This window comes from Trichosurus vulpecula, chromosome 4 (genome assembly GCF_011100635.1).
Source record: "Trichosurus vulpecula isolate mTriVul1 chromosome 4, mTriVul1.pri, whole genome shotgun sequence".
Lineage (NCBI taxonomy): Eukaryota > Metazoa > Chordata > Mammalia > Diprotodontia > Phalangeridae > Trichosurus > Trichosurus vulpecula.
Window position 1 is genome coordinate 30,967,838 of NC_050576.1, and position 19,705 is coordinate 30,987,542.

The 19,705-nt window shown below is 50.2% G+C and overlaps 1 protein-coding gene across 1 annotated transcript; it reads right to left on the reverse strand.

Annotated features, from left to right (window-relative positions):
* Positions 1–2,404: 2,404 nt before the first annotated feature.
* SLC5A9 (solute carrier family 5 member 9) lies at positions 2,405–18,857 on the reverse strand. Its single transcript, XM_036756323.1, has 14 exons — positions 18,735–18,857; positions 17,968–18,039; positions 14,586–14,690; positions 13,374–13,538; positions 12,837–12,942; positions 12,360–12,440; positions 11,950–12,155; positions 11,081–11,216; positions 9,634–9,741; positions 8,424–8,574; positions 7,041–7,209; positions 6,129–6,344; positions 5,173–5,323; positions 2,405–2,613 (listed from the first exon to the last, which is right to left on the reverse strand). The coding sequence occupies exons 1-14, from the start codon at positions 18,855–18,857 to the stop codon at positions 2,405–2,407; spliced, it is 1,998 nt and encodes a 665-aa protein (XP_036612218.1).
* Positions 18,858–19,705: the final 848 nt, after the last annotated feature.

Sequence of the window (19,705 nt, forward strand, 5' to 3'; positions counted from 1 at the left end):
AGAAATGATAATCCACAAAGAATGTGTTCCTCTGATCTCAGTAAATGTAGCAATGCTTTGGAGGCTCACTTATCCTTAGCTGATACTTTCAGTAACAATACCTAGGCACTGTTATTGATATGGGTCAAGGAGTAGAATTGGAGCTGAGATGTGGCTTCAAATCTCTGCTCTGCAGCTCACTGTGAGAACCTGCCTGCACAAACCGCGTCACACAGTCGGACCCGTTTCCCCCTTTGTTAAATGAGGGGGTTGGATTAGATTCTCTCTAACGTTCCTCCCAGTTTGGATGTTTAAGACTCTGAGTTTTCTCTCCTTCCTTCCTTTTCCTGAGTGGTCCTGCCTCGTGCCAGAGTTCAGCTGAAGTGAATGGTTGAGGAGGAATAGGCTGAGAAGGAGAAGCCATAGACCACCGGCCTTGGTCTCGGCAGGCCCCTGGCTTCTATGTACCCCCTACCCCAACTTTAAATCAGCCTTGACTCACCCACTGAATTCTTGCCTAGGCTTTCAACTCAGTCACATCTCTGCCCTCATACATACTTCCCCACCTTTCAGAGTATGAGCTTCCCAAAGGGAGGGGCTTCTTTTGAGCTAGTGGGGTAGGGGAGTGCCTCAGGGGATGTTGGGAAAGCCCCTCCCCCCTCACAGACATCTCTCTGCTTGAGACTGCCCTTGGTTGTTTGTCCTGAACCCTTTATAGCAAATCCCTCAAGGCCTTTTCTGTCTTCAGGAGGCCCAAGGACTTAACTTAAAGGAATTTTTTTTCTATCAGTTGGCCAACTATAGAATGGTCTGCCTCAACTGTCACTGGATGTTTTAAGGAAGCTGCTAAATGACTCTTTGTCCTGAAAGTGATAGAGATTCCTGCTTCAAGAGGAAGGACTAGCTGCTCTCTTGGGATACATCCATCTCTGAGAGTCTAGGATTCTGTCATTCAATGATCCTAAGAAAATGCCAGTGGGGATAGGTGGAGTACTTCTACCAGTTAATTAGAAGGGATCTGTGAACAAGCCATTCCAGGATAAGAGGCATTGTGGCGTCGTAGGAATGGGAAAAACCATGTATGAAGCTCCTACTATGTGCAGAGCCCTAAGCTCCCACTAGGTAGACAAAGATGACAATTGCAAATCCAGTCCCAGACACTTACTAGCTGAGTGACCCTGGGCAAGTCACTTAACCCCGATTGCCTCCAAAAAGACAAATTATACAGTCCCTGGCCTCATAGGGTTTATATTCTTATAGGGACATGAGAAGGTATGATGCAAACCCGAGGGTGAATAGGGAAAAGGTCCAGGTGAAGAACATTGAGGCATTTGAAGAAGGGGGTTAACTTTTACCAGAGGCAGCGGGTGAAACTACCTGGAGGTAGTGGCCCCTGGCTGGACCTTGAAGGATGGAATGAACTTCAACCAATACAGATGGGCAGGGGAGAGAGGAGGATGGGGGACACTGGGAATGAAGGCCCAGGGAAGGGATGGGATGAGAATGAGGGACCAAGAGTCTTCCAGATGAGAATGGAAGAATATAGAGGGTATGGCGGGGTGCAGAAGGGAGAGGTAAGGTTGCTTACCTTAGGCTAGGATAGGGAGTTTGTACGTTAACCCTTAAGAGCAGGGAGCCACTGAAGGTTTGGGAATCCAAGAGCAGCGTGATCGCAGCAGGGCTTTAGCAAGGGGAAGTTGGGGTCCCAGGAAGGGATGGAGGCAGGGATTTTGAAAGGGAAATGAGCAGGGAGTGAGACAACATCAAACCTCACTGAGCTGACAAGTGTCTTCCCAACTCCTTCTGTCTCCTCCTGGGCACTTGGGAGATGATGGAGAAGCACCTGCTGGAAGGAGGAGAGAAGCAGGCATCTTCCCTAACCCAGGCCCAAGACACTGTCTCAGGTCAGAATGAGGGGCACTTTGGAAAAGTGGAAATCCCACCAGACAAAGGCATCTAGTCAGACTTTCCCACTGATTCACTCTGTCACCCTCAGGAAGTCCCTGTTCCCCTCTGAGATTCAGCTTCTTCGTCTGATAAAGGAGGATGGGAACTCTGTTACTCCCTGCCTCACAAGGCCATTGTGAGGAAGGTGCTTTGTAGACCTTAGGGTGCTGTAGAGATGAGGGAACCGAGTCTCAGAGAGGTGATTTTGCCCTAGGTCATACTGCCAATGGCTACCAGAGCCAGGAGGACTCCAAGTCTACTGTTGCATCCACTGAGCTGTTCGAGCAGCTACCAAGCAGCAGCGATAAGGGCAGGTAGGTGGGAGACTGGCTGTTGAGTACCCACTGACCTTCTGCATTCTATGAGGGCCGCGGCTCACACTCAGGGCTTCCCTCATGAAATCCGATGCTGGCCTTTTAGACTGTTTGATGTGACTTGGTTTATCCCTCCCAGATTGATGTGGGGTCACACCAGCCACTTAGGCAAAGTAGCCCCAGAGAAAAATGTTGACGGCGAGTAGGAGGATGGCATTGATGTTGCAAACTCGCCTCCATAGCGGGGTCTCCTCAATGCTTGTCAGTTTTCTTTCCATTGCAGCCTTCTCCGCAGGACTTAGGATAGGTGTGGGGGTTGGAGAAAACCCACAGAACCAGAAATAAAACTTCTGCCAACAGGACTGGGTAGGGGCTGGGGAGGAGAGAGTAAGCTAAGCTGGGTAAAAGTCAGTTACACCTTGTTTCCTGGCTGAGCCCTGACCATTGGAATTGTGTGCATCCCCTAGAACACATTCCACAGTTCTTGTACATTACTCCCCTCCACACACTCCAAGACGCAAACATACTGGTCCATAAGATGCCCTGAATCCAGGATGCTTCATCGCCCTTCTTGGTGCCTTTATACTCACTGCCCCTGTGTCTGGAATGGACTCCCTCTTAGAATCCCTGGTTTCCTTCAAGACTCAGTTCAAGCAGAACCTTCCACATGAAGCCTTGGTTTTGTATGAGGGTCGGCCTTGATGGCCACTGAGGTCCCTTCCAATTCTCAGATTCTGTGATTCTTTGATTTGATGTCTACCCCCATCACAACCACTAGTACCGCCCCCCCCCCATGACTTTATCTCTTTTCCCCTGCCTCCGGCCCTCCCTCTCTCTCTTTATCTATCTATTTATTTATTTGTCTACCTATCCATCTATCCATCCATCCATCCATCCATCTATCTACTATCCATCCATCTATCATCTATCTATCTATCTATCTATCTATCTATCTACCTATCCATATATCTATCCATCTATCTATCCACCTATCCATCCATCTATCTGTCTATCTATCTATCTATCTATCTATCTATCTATCTATCTATCTATCCACCTATCCATCTATCCATCCATCTATCTATCTATCTATCTATCTATCTATCTATCTATCTATCTGTCCGTCTGTCCATCCATCCATCCATCCATCCATCTATCTATCTACATGTTTGTCTCCCCCATTAGAACATATGCCCCTCGAAGGCAAGGCCTGAGCACATAGGAAGACCCCAATAAATGCTTATTGACTGCTAGATGAATGGATTCCAGTCACAGATTTCACCCCACTGAGTCTTGATGACCCAAATGAGATCAGGTGACCTATTTCTGTTCATTTTGTTGGCTTATGCTTGCTTGTTTCCTGCACTTTGTGCTTTCTGTGTGCAGATGTGATCACAGAAATGAAGGGGGCAGATAAGAGAAATAATGAGGTACTGAAATGTCAAAATGAAGTGGAAAATGTGCTTACAAGTTATTAGGTTTTTGTGAAGTGCAGAGGGATTTTTCTCATAGTATTAAGAGGACAGCTGGTCATTCATTGATCAGAGACTGGCTAGGCTACACCTTCAGTGGCCTTTACAAAAGCTGAGTTTGCCAGCCCTATGTGCAATCAAGACACATGCAAGGTATGGAACAACTCAGGGGAGTATGACCCCTGAGCCTCTAAGAGAAGGAGGAGGGGGGAAAATTCTATCTATTTCTTCCCATCATAGGTCTGTATCAGACCTCCTTGCCCAGTAAGGGATGCTGCGTCTAGAAGAGCACAAAGAGCAACAGACACAAAGAGCTGGGAATAGCTGGGAATGTGGCAGCAGAGAAGAGAACTGACTATGGATTCGAGAGGACTATCCCTGCAGCAGAGAGTAGAGCTGCAGAAAGGAACAGGCTTAGGGAGTCCAGCTGAGTGATCTGCTCAGCAGAGACACTGTGCTCAGTGTGAGATACTGCAAGAAGAAAATTATACTGGGCCGTCCTGCAGTAACAGTTATGTTGGCCACATGTGTTCCCTGTGCATGTGCTTCACTGCCATTATACTCTGTGTCCACTTTTCCCACTGATGCCATATGTATTTGTGGAAGAGTGTGCCCTGAGGTTTATGGGGGAGTGTTTCATAGACCATGTCTTACTATTTCGTCTTGGTAATTGCTTTTGCTTTGAGTTCATTGTGTCTCCTGGCTGATTATTGATGGTAAGCTCATTGATAGGGGCCTAGGAGTGTGGCCTCACAGGGTACTCTTGAACCGGAGGGAGTAGTTGTCATCACTCCCTCCACCCAACCTGCAAAATTGGAACTTGAGGAAATAGGCCAGAGGGGGCACTACAGATGTATAGACAGATTAGGATTTTTAAATTATTATTATTAGCTCTTTTCTTGGGTTTTGTTCCCTTGAACTTGATGTCTCCAGCTCTATTTCCCTTCTTACACGTGCTATGGTATCTACACTTTCATGTACATATCCAAATGTTATTCTCCCCTTTTTAAAGGAGAAAATTAAGACTCAAAGATGGCAGTGACTTGCCTACATTCCAGGGCAGCAAAATGGCAGAGCCAAGCTAGAACCCAGGCTTCCTGACTCCGATTCAATGCCACAAACACTTATTAAGCACCTGCTGTATACAAGGAACTGAGCCAGGTTCTAGGGATGCAAACAAACCTGATTCCTGCCCTCAAGGGGTTTCTATTCTAGGGTGAAACAAAAAGCATATAAATAAATATGAAGTAACTGTGGGGGGAGGGGAATCCTAATGCTTGGGAGATTGAAGGAGGCTTCTTGTGGAAGCTGGAGCTTAACCTTGAAGGGAGGGAGAGGGAAGCATCTCAAACCTTCTAGTACTGACGATACCCCCAGAGGCTCTCAGAGCCTGCCTGCTTCTCCGGGGGCCATCTTTGCACAGTGGTGTATGATTGCCTCTCCCTGCTGCCCCAGCTCACCTGAGAATTCCTTCTTTTTAAGATCACTATCTTCTGTTGGACTCTCCTGGGCTGACAAGGCTGGCTCCCTGTCCCTCGGTGGATGGGTGTGATAGTGCCCTTCCAGGCTGGGGGGTCTGAGGTTCCGGGTCCACCAAGTCAGGGGGATGAGCTGAAGGGAGAGAATCCAGGGGTTCCAGTCAGAGGCCGATGAGAAAAAGCCTCCTGGGGGGGGGGTGGTGGCAGGCTCCCTGCTTAGGTGCCAGAGGCTAGGGAGGAGCGGTGAGGACAGAGAGCCAGTAGCACCCAGTCGGACTTTGGCCTGGCTTTGCCACCTCTGTCACTGACAAGTCCTTAATGAATATGTTTTCTTCATTCATTTAGTAGTTCATGTAGTCATTCATTCTTAGGCCCCTCCTAGCGCTGATATTCCCTGTTCTAAGACCCTGCCCAGCTCTGACATTTCCTGTTCTAAGCTCCCCTTGCCTCTGACATTCCCTGTTCTAAGACTCTTTCCAGCCCTGACATTCCCTGTTCTAAGTTCCCCTTACCTCTGACATTCCCTGTCCTAAGACCCTTCCCAGCTCTGACATTCCTTGTTCTAAGCTCCCTCACAGCTCTGACATTCCCTGTTCTGAGCTGTCTCCTAGCTCTGACATTCCCTGCTCTAAGCCCCCTCCCAGCCCTGACATTCTCTGTTCTAAGGTCCCTCCCAGCTCTGACTTTCCCTGTTCTAAGCCACCTCCCAGCTCTGACATTTTGTCTTCAGGTCCCTGCAGCTTTACTCTTCCATGGTCAAAGCTGACAGACCTAGAGCTGAAAGGGCCCTTTGAGACCATCCAATCTGAGCCTCTCATTTTACTCGTGAGGCCCACAAGGCTGAGTCCCTCAGGCATGACCACCCCGCGCGTGGCAGAGTGTGGCACTGGACCCTGGCACTCTGCTATCCAGCCCCACCCTCTCAGGCTGGAACCTGCCTTCTCCTCAGGGATGGGGGTTGTGCAGAGGCTGACGATGATGATGACAAAGGCTGTGAAGCCACAGAGCAGCAGTGCGAAGTAGAGGTAGTGCACATCCCTCAGGACGGCAGGCCGGGTGTCCCGCTCCCCACACAAGGGGGCCCTGTAGCAGAACTCCAGGATCATTCGGATTGCACCGACCACCAGGCCAAAGATGAGGCCCCAGAAGGCTCCCTGCAGAAAAAGGGCAGGAGCCCCAGGCAGGAGCTGGCCACCAAGGAGCCCAGGCGGCTCCCAAAGGGCCAGACCTCCCCGCACTCTGCCAAGCTGCCTAGAACCCCGCCATCAGACCCTGATATCCCAAGGTTAAGCCAGAGTTCTCTAATTCTAGAGCCCAGGCCCAAATCCCTGGCAGCCTCTCTTTCTCCCTTTACAGTTGCTCTGATAGGGAGGCAGGCAGCCTAGAGCTGAACACCTCCAGTGACAGGGAGCTCAGTACCTCTCTCAAGCCTGATGGATAGAGCTTATTGTTAGAAAAAATTGTTCTCATTTTGGAAGAAAATGAGGCCCAGAGAAGGGAGGGGGCCTGTACTTTAATTATGAATTATAGGATTATGGGATCGGAGGGTTGGTGCTAGGAGGAACTTCTGTGACAAACTTCCTCATTTTACAGGGACCAGAACAGGAAAGAGAGGTGCCCAAGGTGTCACATGGAGTAAGGCAGATTCTGATTCAAGGTTGTCTGTCTCCGAATCCAGCCCTTCTTCATAAGAGCCATTATGATGATGGTGATAAACTCTCTATACTAACCACCACTGAGCTCAGAGTCATAAGGAGGACTGGCTCTGTAGAAGGAGAAATGGCTCTCAGGTCAGGGATCTTGCAGTACCCTGGGTGTCTTCCTCCCTGTCCCCGGCACTAGGCACTCACAGGCTCTGTGACTCTATGGCAGAAGATGGCCAGAACAAAGAGGGCAGTGATGGGGGGTGCCAGGTAACTGGTGACTGACTGGATGTAGTCAAACAGCTGCCCACTGTTGGAGTTCTGGACGATGGGGATCCAGACGATGCTGATGACCACCAAGAACACGATGAACACCCTGTGGGGAGGGGGCCAGAAAAGGCCTCAGGCCAGGACCAAGATGGAGCTCTTGGGACCAGGCCACAGGGCAGAGAAGGGTCTGGGCCCAGAAACTTCCCCAACCCCAGGACTAAGTTATGCGGTAGAACAGGAAGAGCCTCAGCTGGCAAGTTGGGACACTTGGGTTCTAGGTCCACCTCTACCACTGACCTGGTCCTCTTCGAGAATGAAGGGCAATAATCAACCAACTAGCCAGTGACCTGCTGTGTGACCTTGGGTAAGTCTCCATTTCCTTACTTTTAAAATGAGAGATTTAGACCAGATGCTCTCCAAGGTCCCTCCCAGCTCTGACGTTCCTTGTTCTAAGCCTCTCTCAGTTCTGCCATTCCCTGTTCTAAGATCCCTTCCTATTCTAGGCTCCCTTCCAGCTCTGCCATGCCATGATCCACATTCTGCTGGTCCCTCCCCACTCAGGAATGACAGTGGATGTCCTCTAATCATGGGGCACACACAGCCAGGCTCACTCAGGAAGGCTGAACTTCCCGAACCTGGCTTTTCTGCCCCCTTGTCCCCTGTACTGCTTTTGTGACTCTGAATGCCAGGACAAGGCCGCCTTCCTTCCCACTTCAAGGATATCATCACCCTGACCAGGCAGGCCAGGAACAGATCCAGAGAGTCCTAGATATTTGCTGGATTCTTGTGGCCCCCAGATAAAATCCTGGCATGCGAGTCTGGTCTCTCCATCTCCCTGCTGCTCGCCCACATGCCCTTGGCCAAGCTGCCCTTTTCCCCATCCCTAGGCACACCATGCTCATTCTGGTTTTGATACTTTTGCCCAGACTGGTCCTTCCCATCTGGAATTTCCTTTTCCTCCTTCCTGATGACCTAAACCCTACCCAGAGGAAGAGGCCTCAGGGCAAGTCTTGGAGATGCTTTGGTAGCTACAGGGTTGGCACTGGCCTGTGGTCATACCTCCTAGATGCCAACTTGGAGCCCAGAAATATCAGAGTGGGAGGGACTTTAGGGGGCACCTAGTGCAATCCTTTCATCGATAGAGGAGGAATCTGAAGAACGGAGAAGGGACATGATTTGTCCAAGGTCACCCAGTGAGTGGGTTTGCAGGGCTGGCACCTGCCAACTGTAAGTAGAGGGATCTGAATGGGAGGGGGGAGGGCCTCCATTCCCAGGAGGATGGGAGGGGGGAGTGTGAGGGCCCAGGGAGGCAGCCAGGACCTGCCCACCACCATCAGCTCCCGATCGGTCGCCTTCCTGCGGAAACGCTGCCAGATGTCAATGGCGAAGAGTGTGCTGCTGCTGTTAAAAATGGATGTGAGTGAGCTCATGAGGGCCGCCATGATAACGGCAATCATCAGGCCCCGAAGCCCTGTGGGGAGAGAAAAGCATCCTCTGGGATGGCAGTCCCATGGGCACCAGCTGGGGCTGGCCAGGGGCCAAGCAGCAAAGCAAGCTGCGTGCTTTATCTAAAGGCCCCTCTGGGACACAGGAGCCACTGAGGACTGGCTGGGAAAGGAGCAGCAACAAGACCTGTGGGCTTCATCTCAAGGCCTACAGGCACCAGCTGGGGCTGGCTAGGGGCCAAGAAGAGCATAGTAGTGCCAGGCTTCCCCATCAGTCCTAATGCCTGGGGGAAAAGAAAACCTTAGGGACCGAGTCTCCCTGCCTAGACTTAGAAATTAAGGAATGCACAGGCCTGGAGTCAGGAGAACCATAGCTAAGTATTGGTTTCTCTGCCATAAGCTCCTTCCCCTCTCTTTTCTCTAGGATGGGGAGACCAGGCCCTGCCCTCCTGACCTCATGGGGCTAATGGAAAGACCTAAATGTGCTCATGGGAATGTACATTATGCCCAAGGACTGAGGTCCAGAGAAGGGAGGGGATTTGCCTAAGGTCACATAGTGACCCACATTAGTCAGGCAACAAACATTTAAGTGCCTACTACGTGCCAGCCACTGTGCTAAAGGCTGGGACGCACAGACAGGCATAAGATAATCAAGGCACTGTCCATCCCGGAAGAGGCATAACTAGGGACAATCAGTCAGGATTTTGTCCCAGGGTGGACAATTTAGAGAGTGCTGTCAACGCCTGAAGGGGAGTGACTTTTTCTCCATAGTGTCAGTGGCAGAGACAGGAGCCCTGTATGCTTTGCCCTTGCTACCACCAGCTTCATCCACCTGTGCCCTTGCTTCCAAGCTTAGCGCTGCCCCTGGAGACAAGAGCACCCAACCAGGAAGGCAATAGTTTCTTCCCCCTGGTATCCCAGGATGCAATTCCTCACCTTTCCCAATGCCTCCCCGTCTCATCCCCACCCCATTTACCCCAGCCGTAAAGGTTTCTAGTTATGGCCTTGCCTCTTGCCTTCCCCTCCTTTTATGCCCCTTCCTAGCAAGCTGTCCCCTCAGGCCCAAAGGCCAGGTGAAGCCTCACCTACAGGCATGAGCTCCATCACCAATTTGGGGTATGCAATGTTAGAACAGCCTACTCGGGCCCCACAGATGGCCTGGCAGATGTTAGGGTCCACGCAGCCAACGACATCTGTAAAAGCCAAGGCAGAAGTCAGGACTGAGGGGAGGCTGACCCCCAGGGCCATCCACCCAGAGGATGGTGGAAGTGGGGCAGGGCCAGCCTGTGTTGGGAGGGACAAGTAGGGGCCTGTGCCTTGGGGTATAGGGAAACCCCCACCCTAAAGTCCCACCCCCCCCAAGGTCATCCACAGCCTAGAAACCTACTGCTTTGGGTTAAGGCATTAGCCCTTTATGAAAATAGATCATCCCAGAGGAAATTATATATTAAGTCCTTTTCAGTCATTAACAGTTTTGGAAGAATTCTAGAGGCTAAAAAGGTCAGAGCTGAGATCTTTAGAACAGAGAATGTCAGAGCTGGGAGGGGCCTTAGAATAGGGGATGTCAGAACTGAGTGGAAGGAATCTTAGAACACAGAACACCAGCAGTAGGAGGGAACTCGGAACATAGAACTTCAGAATGGGGAGGAAACTTAGAACATAGAACACATAATGTCTTGGGGCGTGTTAGAGCTGGGAGGGCCTTAATTTTGCTGTTGAAGAAACCTAGAGTTGAGGCCCAGAGCATTAGATGACTTGGACCCTCTCTTAGTAGGCTGGTCATCTCCCTGCCCCACCAGGACCCTTCTCCTGGAGAATTCCTGCCCATTCTCCCAATGTCTCCCCTGTGAGAGGCCTCCCATGATTCCGTTGGACAGCTGCTAACCTTCCAACCCTGGGTTTATCTTGTCCCATGGTCTTTTCTGCCTCTTAACCCCTCTCTCCTCACACACTAAACTGAGCTCCAGGAGTAGGGACAGGGTCTTCTTATTCAAACTTCATGTCTCCCCCACAGCCCAAAAAAGGGACCTGCACACAGAAGGGGCTCAATCAATGCTGGCTAACCTAGATTGTGACTACAATCCTGATGTCCAGCCTCCCTGTTCAGGACTCTCTCCACTCCACCAAGGTGGGCAGCCAGCAGAGATGGGTGGGGCTAGGACTAAGAGGGAGAAGCCTATAACGTGGGACCCTGGCCAGGGAAGGCAGGCATTGAGGCATTTGGGCTGCAGTGTCAGGGCCATTGGTAAGGACAGATTTCAGCTTGAAGTCAGAAAAAAGCAGCCCACTCATGAGATCTGACCTAAGTGGAATGGGGTGCCCTGAGAGGTAGTGAGCTCCCCATGCTCAGAGGTCTTTAAACAGAAGCAGGATGGTCTCTTGTAAGAGAAGGTACAAAGGAGGTTCTTGTTCAGTTGTGGGGGAGGGGACTAGAGCCCTGGAAGGGCCCTACCAGCTTCGAGTCTCTGCTGCTGGTGCCACATCTCACCCTGATCCCTCCTTGCCCCTGGAGACCAGCAAGGGTGGCCGTACCTGGGTAGAGGGCCCGGCTGATCATCCCGGGCATGACGATGAAGAACATGGGCAGGATTTTCAAGTAGCCCCCAAACACGGAACCCCCCTTGGCATGGGATAAGTTCTTGGCTGACAGAGATCTCTGCACAATCACCTGTGGGTGAAGACAGGGAACAGAGGTCATGGGGGGTCAGGGACTGAGTGGCCTTTTGTGGGGAGGAGAACTGGGGCTGGGGATGCCCATAGCACAGACTGCAGCCAGCACTGAACAGCTCATGCTCATGTGTGCCCTGGCCTGGAGCAGCCTGAGCCTTCTCCCTGGGCATGGACTCTGCCCTGACTGAATGCCTCCCAGCTCTTGCTCTGTGAAGGCTCAGGGCAGGCACAGATATCCTCATTGTACAGATGAGGAGGCTAAGGCCCAGACTTGAAGTTACTTACTCAAGGTCACAAAACGAGCTGGTGGACAGCTGGACTCCTGACTCCAAGCACCTGGCCCATTTGGCGGGCAGGGCAGGGCAGGGAGGACCCTGGGATTTCATTGGTTTAGGGAGCTCCCAGTGAGGAAACTTCCTCCACCAGGGCAGATGGACAGTCCCCTGAGAGAGCTGCCTGGGGCACTCTGAGGTTGAAAGGCTTGTCCAAGGTCACACAGCCAGTGAGGGTCAGAGGCCAGACTTGAACCCAAGTCATGCTATGTTGGCTATACCACTGCCTGACTGGCAGGCACTAGACCCTTAATTGAGTTGAAGTCCCTTTGGACCTTCTGTCAGGTAGGCATGACCATGGGCTCACCTTGTGGGCTTGTTTGTACCCCAGCCCATTTTCTAGGAGTGGTGGGCTTGGATGGGAGCCCTGCCAGGTGTGATGGTTGAGGGCTATGATACCTGGTCTGTGCACCAGCACCAAGTGGCCAGCACCGTGAGCCCAAAGATGAGGCCAGGCCATGGGATGTCCCCAGAGACAGGGTCCCGGAGCAGGTGGAAAGCGTCAGACCGAGGCAGGTGGCAGGTGGTGTTGGGCACAGTGACATTGGCGATAGCAATACTGTACTTCTCCTGCAGGCCTGGGTACCAGCCCACTTCCTTAAACCCTGCAAATGCAGAGCATCTGCTCAGGGGTGACAGGGCACCATGGAATGGAGCACCTCCCCATGTCCCCTTGCAGGGCATGGTGGGGTGGAGACCATGTCCTGAGCACCCTGTGGGGATACTGAGGAAAGAGGGCACATGGCCCCTGTCCTCAGGGAGTGGTCAGGCCCACCCCACCCCCTGCCCCAGCACCCACAAGGCTTTACCTAAGAACATGAGGACCAGGGCTCCCCCAACCATGATAAGGGTCTGCAGAGCATCCGTGTAGATCACAGCAGTCAGGCCCCCTAGGATTGGAGGGGAGCAGGGATCAGTCCCACAACCAACCAGGCTATCCCAGCTCCTGGGCATCCAGTAGAGGCTGCTTGACTTGACTGTTTGTCTTTGCTCTCAACTCTCTCCCTCTGGCTGTCTGTCTGTCTGTCTGTCTCTCTCCTCTCTCTCCATCTCTGCCTTTTTCTGTTTTTCTCTCTCTGTCTCTGTCTGCCTTTCTCTCTCTCTCTCTCTCTCTCTCTCTCTCTCTCTCTCTCTCTCTCTCTCTGTGTCTCTTTGTTTCTGTTTCTGTCTTTCCACACCTCCTTCTTCCCCCATCCCTCCCCCCACTTTCCTTTCCCCTCTTCTCCTTTTGGCCCATAGGCATTGACTTCCTTTGGGTGTCCATAAATGGCTCCAGGGGCCATTACCAGCAACGGTGTAGATGGCTGTCACAACCAGCAGTATGACTGTGGATAGGTAGAGATCCCAGCCCAAGGACACCTTGATGAATAAGGCTCCAGAGAAGATGTCCGTCTGCCATGAGATAAGATGGAAATCCTTGTCCTGGGGGAGAGGGAGGGGAAGCCCCACCCCCCGCCAGTGCCCCCCCCCCCAGCTCAGGCACTCCAGGCCCTCCCCTCCTCAGAAGGGCCTTGGCTTGGCTGGAAGTGACATGAGAAAGGAGGCAGGGGAAGCAGGGCACAGGCCCTGGGTTCCAGTTCTGGACCTGTCACTGACTTGCTGTGTGTTGATAAATATACCCCTTCTCTGAGCCTCAGTTTCCTCATTTTTAAAGTAGGGGTCCTAATCCTGCCCCTGCTTCCCTCAGGACTGAAGAAGGCAAAATGAGGTAAATGGTGGAAAGGTCTGTGTATGATTACCCTCCTCCCCCCATAGTGCCTAGGAGTGCATGCCTCGGGAAATAGAACCCCAGGGCAGCCTCATGAGCAGGAACATGTACTCACTGAAATTTTGGTGAAGATGTAAAGGATGAGGGACAGGGCAGACATGTACACTTGGATCCTCTGGCCTCCAAATCGCTTCTTCAGGTACTCGGGCATCGTGACAACTCCGGCCGCGATGTAGACGGGGACAAAGATCCAGCCGAGTGCCAAGAGCAGCCAGGTTGCCTGGGCAAAGGCAAAGGGCAGGAAGGAATAAAGCCAGAGCTCTCTCTCTTACTCAACCCTAGACATAGGTGAAGCAGGTGCCTGCCTACACAGGAGGGATCAGGGGCTGTTGGTCCAGAAGTTAGGAGTCCTGGGAGTAGTCTTAATTCTGCCACCAACTTTCCATGTGATCTTAGGGAAGTTAGTCCCCTACTCTGTGCCTCAGTTTCTCCATTGGTAAAATGGGGGGGAAGACAGTTTCTAAATTTCCTCATAGCCCTGACATTCATTCATGGGACCATGTTCCAAGACTCCATGTTTCAAGTAGACCTACAGTGTTGAGAGAAATGATTTTTATGTTAATAACCGATTACTATTGGGGAGAGTCAGGATTTTTTCTCTTTCTATCTCCTCATTCTCTACTAGGTCAAATGAGCCCCTGAAGACTAGTGCTGATAATGAGGTTGGATTTAACATTCTCCTCACTCCTGGTCAGATCCCAACCAAGTAGGGAAGCCTGTTGTGTTCTGCTCAGGCTTGGGGGGGCGGTGTTAGATCCTTTGTCTAGATTTCCCAAGGCTGGGGGTTGTCTGGGAGTAAGAGTGACCTAATCAAGTCATGTTCCCCAGACCCTCATTAGAATAGGTCCATCTTTCATTATAATTTTCATTATTCTCATTAATTGTTAACCAATCAGAGCTGATTGCTGCCCGTTGGGAATACCCGCTCTTCCAAGGGCATATAAGAGTCAAGAGGCTACAATGATCCGTCTTTGATTCACTAGAGATGGTCAAATGACCATCCTTTTATTAATTAGCTGCAATTAATTAAATGATTAATAATCATCAATTTAATAATAATTAGCCATAATTAATTAAATGATTAATTACCCGGAAATTATGTCTCTCAAACTTTCCATACATCACAGTTTGCAGTAAGTTGCAGAGAGGAAACCAGGCCCAGATAAATGTTTCCTATCTCATTTACATTGAGAGTGGCTATGCTCATGTTCCCTGGAGAGCAGGAGTTCCCAGCCTGGGGTGGGGATTGCTCCCATGGGCTACTCACATTCCACTCGAAGCCGCCCACAGCCAGGCCCCCAGCTGCCCCTGTCCCAGCCAAGCCGATGAATAAGCCACTGCCCACATTGCTGGACATCAGAGAGGCACCGATCTGAAAGGTATAGGAGAGAGATCAGGGACAGGGGCTGAAGCCCAGGCTTCTGGGTAATGAGATTTGGGAGGTGGGCTCCCAAATGGATGGAGACGAGGGGTCACAGTGTCAAATTTCTGGATGGGGGTCAGAAAAGTTAGAAGATCTTTAGACAGATGTGGAGAGACAGAGAGACAGAGATAGAGAAAGACAGAAAGTGAGAAAGAGACAGAGACAAGAAAAGAGAGAGAGCATGCACGTCCAGCTGTCTTGAGGATCAGGAAGTCCTGGGCAAGAAACTGAGGTCCTTGGGGGCATAGACAGTATTTTCATCACTCTTGCTCATTAACAGCAGGGGTGTCAAAAAGAAGATTTTGGAATTTGAGAAGATGGTGTCTGAGGTCCCCATTAATGATCTCAACTACAAGCAATCTCTCCTCTCTGAACTCTTAGCCCACTTTGCTCATACCTTTATAAGAGCACTGCTATTCCGTCTTGTATTTGAGATTTGATGTCTATTTCGTCTCTTTTACCAGACTACAAGCACCTTGAGGGTAGGGACTATTTCTTGTTCATCTTCATATTCTTCAGTCTAGTCACAATTAGTGGGCACCGAGTAAATGTTTTAAAAAATGGTATATGATGTATGAAATGGGATTTGGATTTTTGGACCCTAGTATGCCCAACAAGTTCCAGTGAAAACATTTTTGCCTGGAGTTTTATTAATCTGATCAAGAATGTATAAACTAAAAAAGGAAGAGATAGAGAATATTAACTAAAGAGATCTGGCAAATCTGATTCTCTCTCTCTCTCTCTCTCTCTCTCTCTCTCTCTCTCTCTTTCTCTCTGTCTCTCTCTCTTTCTATCATCTATCTATCCATCCTTCTTTCCACTCATCCATTTATCTACTTATATCTTCTATCTACCTACCTGTCTATCCATCTCTATGTATGTGTGCATGTGTCCATCTATTCTATCTCTCCTTTCCATCTGTCTATCTATCTATCTATCTATCTATCTATCTAACCATCTCTATGTATGTGTGCATATGTCCATCTATTCTACCTCTCCTTTCCATCTGTCTATCTATCTATCTATCTATCTATCTATCTATCTATCCATCTCTATGTATGTATTATGCACCTAGCTATTTACCTATCCATTTATCTTTCCATCTATCCTTTCCATTCATCCATCCATCCATTGATCTATGAACAGGAACAAATACAGTAGGAAGAATATTGTGAAAGAAGACCAGTGCTTCATGAGAGACAATATTCAAACAGTTCTAACAATTATTATTAGTAATAATAGTCAGCATTTCTATAGCCCCTGGAGATTAGTGAAGTACTTTACACATTTTCTCATGCTTGATGGTTAGACAACAATCAAACCGGCAGTGTTAGGTGCCCCAATACTTAGACTCTGGCTATCGAGTGAGGTGAATGACAATTATTAGCATAAGGAGGCAGATTTGACCTCCCAGGTATCTCTTGGGATGTGGAGGGATGGGGTCCATCCCTGGAAAATGGCACTGGGAAGGTTTGCCTTTTTTCCAAGGGGCAGGGGAGGTAACCAGCATAGACCAGTAAGCTTGACTTTGATTAATATTAATGAGCTTCTTATAGCAGGAATGAGCACAGAGAAAGGGGAAGTGATGGTCAAGGTAGGATGGATGGCACAGTGGGAGAGGCCTTTTGTTTGGAGTCAAAAGTCCCCGAGTCAGTGCCTGGCACAGAGTGGAGACTTAATAAAATCTTCTTGATGGATTAATCAGCCTGGGTTCAAATGCTACCTCCAATACTTATTAGCTATACCAGTCCATCGATAAGCATTTATTAAGCATATGCCGGGCACTGTACTGAGCTCTGGGGATACAAAGAAAGGTGAAAACAACCCAAAACAAAATACACAAAAAGAAAAAAAAAGCAGAAAGAAAGATTATGTTAGCCCTGCCCTCCAGGAGTGCACAATCGAAAGGGGGATCGATAAGCTAACAGCTATGCACAAGTGAAGTGTAGACAGGATGCATTGGAGAGCATCAATAGAAGGAAAGCATCGGCATTAAAGGAAGGGCTTCTTGTAGAAGTGACCTGAAGCCCTCATTGTGTTTCCATCTCCATCCACCTCCTTGTATCTCCATTTCTTTATTTGTGAAATGACAGTCAGACTAAATAATCTCTCTGGACCCTTTGAGGTCCAAGCCCTGGAAGGCCATGACTCCAAGGATGCTAAACACATACTGTGTCTTGGGTTCTAGAAGGCCTTTGGTTCCTTGTGAACAAAATGGAGAAATGGGACTAGACACTAGGATCATTAGCTGGGCTGACACTGGATAAAAGGGGATTGTCACGAATGGTTCTGTGTCAACTGGGAAGGAGGCCTCCAGTGAAGTGCCCCAGAGATCTATGCTTGCCTCTGTTCTGTTGAACATTTTTATCAATGATGAGGAGGCATGTTCATCAAATTTGCAGATGAAACAAAGCTGGGAGCTATAGCTAATGCACTGGATGGATGACAGAGTCAGGATTTAAAAAAGGTCTTTGAGAGGCTAGCGCACTGGGTTGGATCTAATTAGATGAAATTCAACAGGATAAACAAAGTCTTTGAGCTTGGGTACCAAACAGCTTTGCAAGTATGAGGTGGCGAAGGTGTGGATAAGCAATAGTTGTTCTGTAAAAGATCTGAGGGTCTTAGTGGACCACAAACTCAATATGGGTCAGCAGTGGGACAGAGCTGGGCAAAAAGCTAATTCTATCTTGGGCTGCATTCAGAGAGGAGGCGGTAGGAGTAGGGATGTGGTCATTCCTCTCCCCCTTGGCCTGGTCAGACCACACCTGGAGCACTGTGCTAAGTTGTGGGTGCTATCATGGAGAGATGGAGCCTTCCAGAGGAGGGTGAGCGGGAGATATTTCACTTGTGCCCTTGTGTGTGTAAGGTAGGAAGTCTTCCCTTGGGACCTCCCATGTGAGTTGTGTGGATATCAGGGTGTTGGTTCAACTATTGCTGAGCCCCCCAGCCCAACATGTACTTGGCTTTGTGTGGGAGACTCCAACCCTAGAGGACCTCAGAAAGCCAACATAGAAACACCCTAAGCTTAAGCCACAGACCTGGCCTGCCCCTCGCTGGAGGCTGAGAGCCTCCCTCCAAGTCAGCCCTGAGAAATGGGAGAAGCAGGCCTGGCGAGGTCAGACAGCTTCCCTGGGTCACACAGCACACCCGGGGCGGCATCAGCATCCACACCCAGCTGGTTCGATACCGCCCACCTGGGACGTCACAGAGAAAGAACCAGACTTACTGGCCACCAAGTCATGGACTTCCCAGCCAAGAAATAGCCCCCAATGGTGCTTCTGCTGGCCCGGAGGGAGGACTGGAAAGGAAGGAGTCAGAGATGAGCTGATGGGAGCCAGGGCCTCCCCTTCCCTCCCTGAGCTCCCAAGGCAGGCCATGCTCATCAGGGTCACACCTGCCTTCTCCATGTGTGGAATGCCCCACCACCACCTTGGCCCTTCCCCTGTCTCCTGACCTCTCCTCCCCACCTCTCAGCCCAGGGGCTCTTTCCCCTTTCTCTCTTTCAAAACTGGTTTAAGATTTTAGTTTTCCAGTTCCTGTCTCAAAAAAAAAATTGTTCTTTTTGTATCAAAGTGGAGATTTTGTATGCTTTCTCTCTTCCTCCTGCCCCGGCCCCCCGCGCCACGCACACAGTATAGAGGGAGGGGGAAGCCCAGAAAATGTTTGCTGGTTGATTGACTTACTCTGTAACCTCCAGCAAGTCCCTTCCCCTCTCTAGGTCTCAGTTTCCCTCTCTGGGAAGGTGAGATTGAATGATCTCTAAGGCTTCTCCCAATTCTGACATTCTATGTGCTATATTCTAGCCTGATTCTACCATCCTTGCTTCCAAACCACCCACAAACTGGACTTGGTCCTGTGAATCCCACCGGGTGGGTGTCCAGCTATGGAAGGATGGAGATGATCAGTAACCCAGCGCCAACCCCTGACCCCCTTTGCCCCAGATATGCCTTCCCACCTCCTCCCCACCTCTGGCCCTCAGGGGCCTAGGCTTACCCAGATCCCCAATGCCAGAACGAAGACAAAGTAGAGGGCCACAACCAGGATGTCGTAGACATTGAGGATGGCTCTGGCCTCCTGGTGAGGCTCCACTGGGGCCTCCTGAGCTCCTGTCTCCATCTCCCACAGTGTCTGTGGGGCTCAGGGCCAAGGTGGACTTTGAGGTGCACCCAAGCCAGCAGTCTTCATTCCACCCCTGTAATCATTAATCAACCCTGGCGGGAGGGAGAACTCTCAGGGTGGGGCTGAGTGTTGTGGATCCAAGATCCCTGCCAACCAGGGTCCTCCCTCCTCAGCCCTGTAGGCAGCCCAAGGAGGAAGAGAGAGAGGAAGGAAGGAAGGGATGGAGGGAGGAAGGGAGGGAGGGAAGGAAGGAAGGAAGGAGGGAAGGGAGGAAGGGAGGAGAGGAGGAGGAGAAAAAGAGAGAGCGAGGGAAAGAGGGGGAGGGAAGAGGCAGTGGGGGGAAGAGAGAGAGAGAGACAGAGAGAGAGAGAGAGAAAAGGAGAGAGGGGGAGGAGAAAGAGAGAGGGAAAGGGAAAAGAAGCAAAGAAAGGGAAGAAAGAAGAGCAGGAGGATAAGGGGAGAAGTGGAGAAGAAAGGGAAAAGGGGATGAAGAGAAGAAGGAGAGGAGGAAGAACGGAGGAAAAAGAGGAAGAAGAGAGAGAGGAGGATGAAAGATCACAAAATCTTGAGAAAGGCAGATTAGTGGAACTGTGAAAGGGCTTTGTTCAGGGCTATTATTTACTGGGAAAATCAATCTGTAGAGTACTCATGAGCCACAGAGCTGGGGGTCTATGGGGTATGGAATATTGCATAAACTGTCAGACACAGTCTATGTATTGATTGGTTTTGTGGAAGCTTTTTGTGGTCTTTCTTTCAAAGATTTATTGGGGGTGGGGAGAGGGCTACGTTTTATCTAAACTAGGAAAGAGCTCTGACTGTCCCACAGGCAATGAAAACAAGGAGGA